This window comes from Gavialis gangeticus, unplaced genomic scaffold (assembly GCF_001723915.1).
Source record: "Gavialis gangeticus isolate Ggan-Ray unplaced genomic scaffold, GavGan_comp1, whole genome shotgun sequence".
In the NCBI taxonomy this organism is placed as follows: domain Eukaryota; kingdom Metazoa; phylum Chordata; order Crocodylia; family Gavialidae; genus Gavialis; species Gavialis gangeticus.
Window position 1 is genome coordinate 126223106 of NW_017729032.1, and position 881 is coordinate 126223986.

Genomic DNA, 881 nt, shown 5'->3' on the forward strand with positions numbered 1-881 from the left:
TTTCCCCCCCCCCCGCCGCTCCGAGCGCCTGGAGGGCTGGCACCGGGGAGCTATGTGCAGGGATGAGCCGCGGCTTTTTGCAGGCTCGTCATTTTCCCTGCGGGCCTGAGTGTGTGTGTGTGTGTGCGTGTGTGTGTGTGTGTGTGCGCGCGCGCGTGTGTTTACTTCCAAGATGCGCCCTGCAGGCGCCCCGCCCTCCCTGTGCTGCGGGCCCAAGGGTTACAGGTTAGCAGGATGTTGCATCCCGGGAGGTGCTTGCCTCTCCGCGGCCCCCGCAGCCCGTCCGCACGCAGGGCGGTGGTGCCAGCTTCTGGGCCCGGCCTGGCGCGGCCCCGGGTGCGTTGTGCCAGAGATGGCGCCTCGGCTAGCGCCGGGCAGATGCTGCTCCCCAGTGCATGGGCGGGGGAAGGGGCTGGTGGCCTGTTCCCCGGGACAGGGAGGCTGGGCCGGGCCGTGGGTAACCCCGCTGTGTCTTGCAGGGGAAAAGCCCTTCCAGTGCGAGTTCGAGGGCTGCGACCGGCGCTTCGCCAACAGCAGCGACCGCAAGAAGCACATGCACGTGCACACCTCGGACAAGCCCTATCTCTGCAAGATGTGCGACAAGTCCTACACGCACCCCAGCTCGCTGCGCAAGCACATGAAGGTAGGGCCCGCCGGGGGGGCTGCGGCCGGCGGCTGCTGCTGCTGCTGCTTTGTGGGGCTGGCCCCGGGCGCCGCCGCCCCGAGCCCACCCCGCCCCGTCGCCTTTTGCTCCGCAGGTCCACGAGTCGTCCCCGCAAGGCTCCGAGTCGTCCCCGGCCGCCAGCTCTGGCTACGAGTCGTCCACGCCGCCGGGCCTGGTGTCGCCCAGCGCCGAGACGCAGAGCACGGCCAACCTGTCC

At 70.3% G+C, this 881-nt stretch overlaps 1 protein-coding gene across 1 annotated transcript in view; it reads left to right on the plus strand.

The window, feature by feature from the left end:
- ZIC2 (Zic family member 2) overlaps positions 1–881 on the plus strand; it is a 12350-nt gene that overhangs the window by 9886 nt on the left and 1583 nt on the right. Inside the window, exons 3-4 of the mRNA XM_019523835.1 lie at positions 480–643; positions 759–877. Of these exons, the coding sequence (XP_019379380.1) occupies positions 480–643; positions 759–877 (283 nt within the window). The remainder of the gene's footprint in view (positions 1–479; positions 644–758; positions 878–881) is intronic.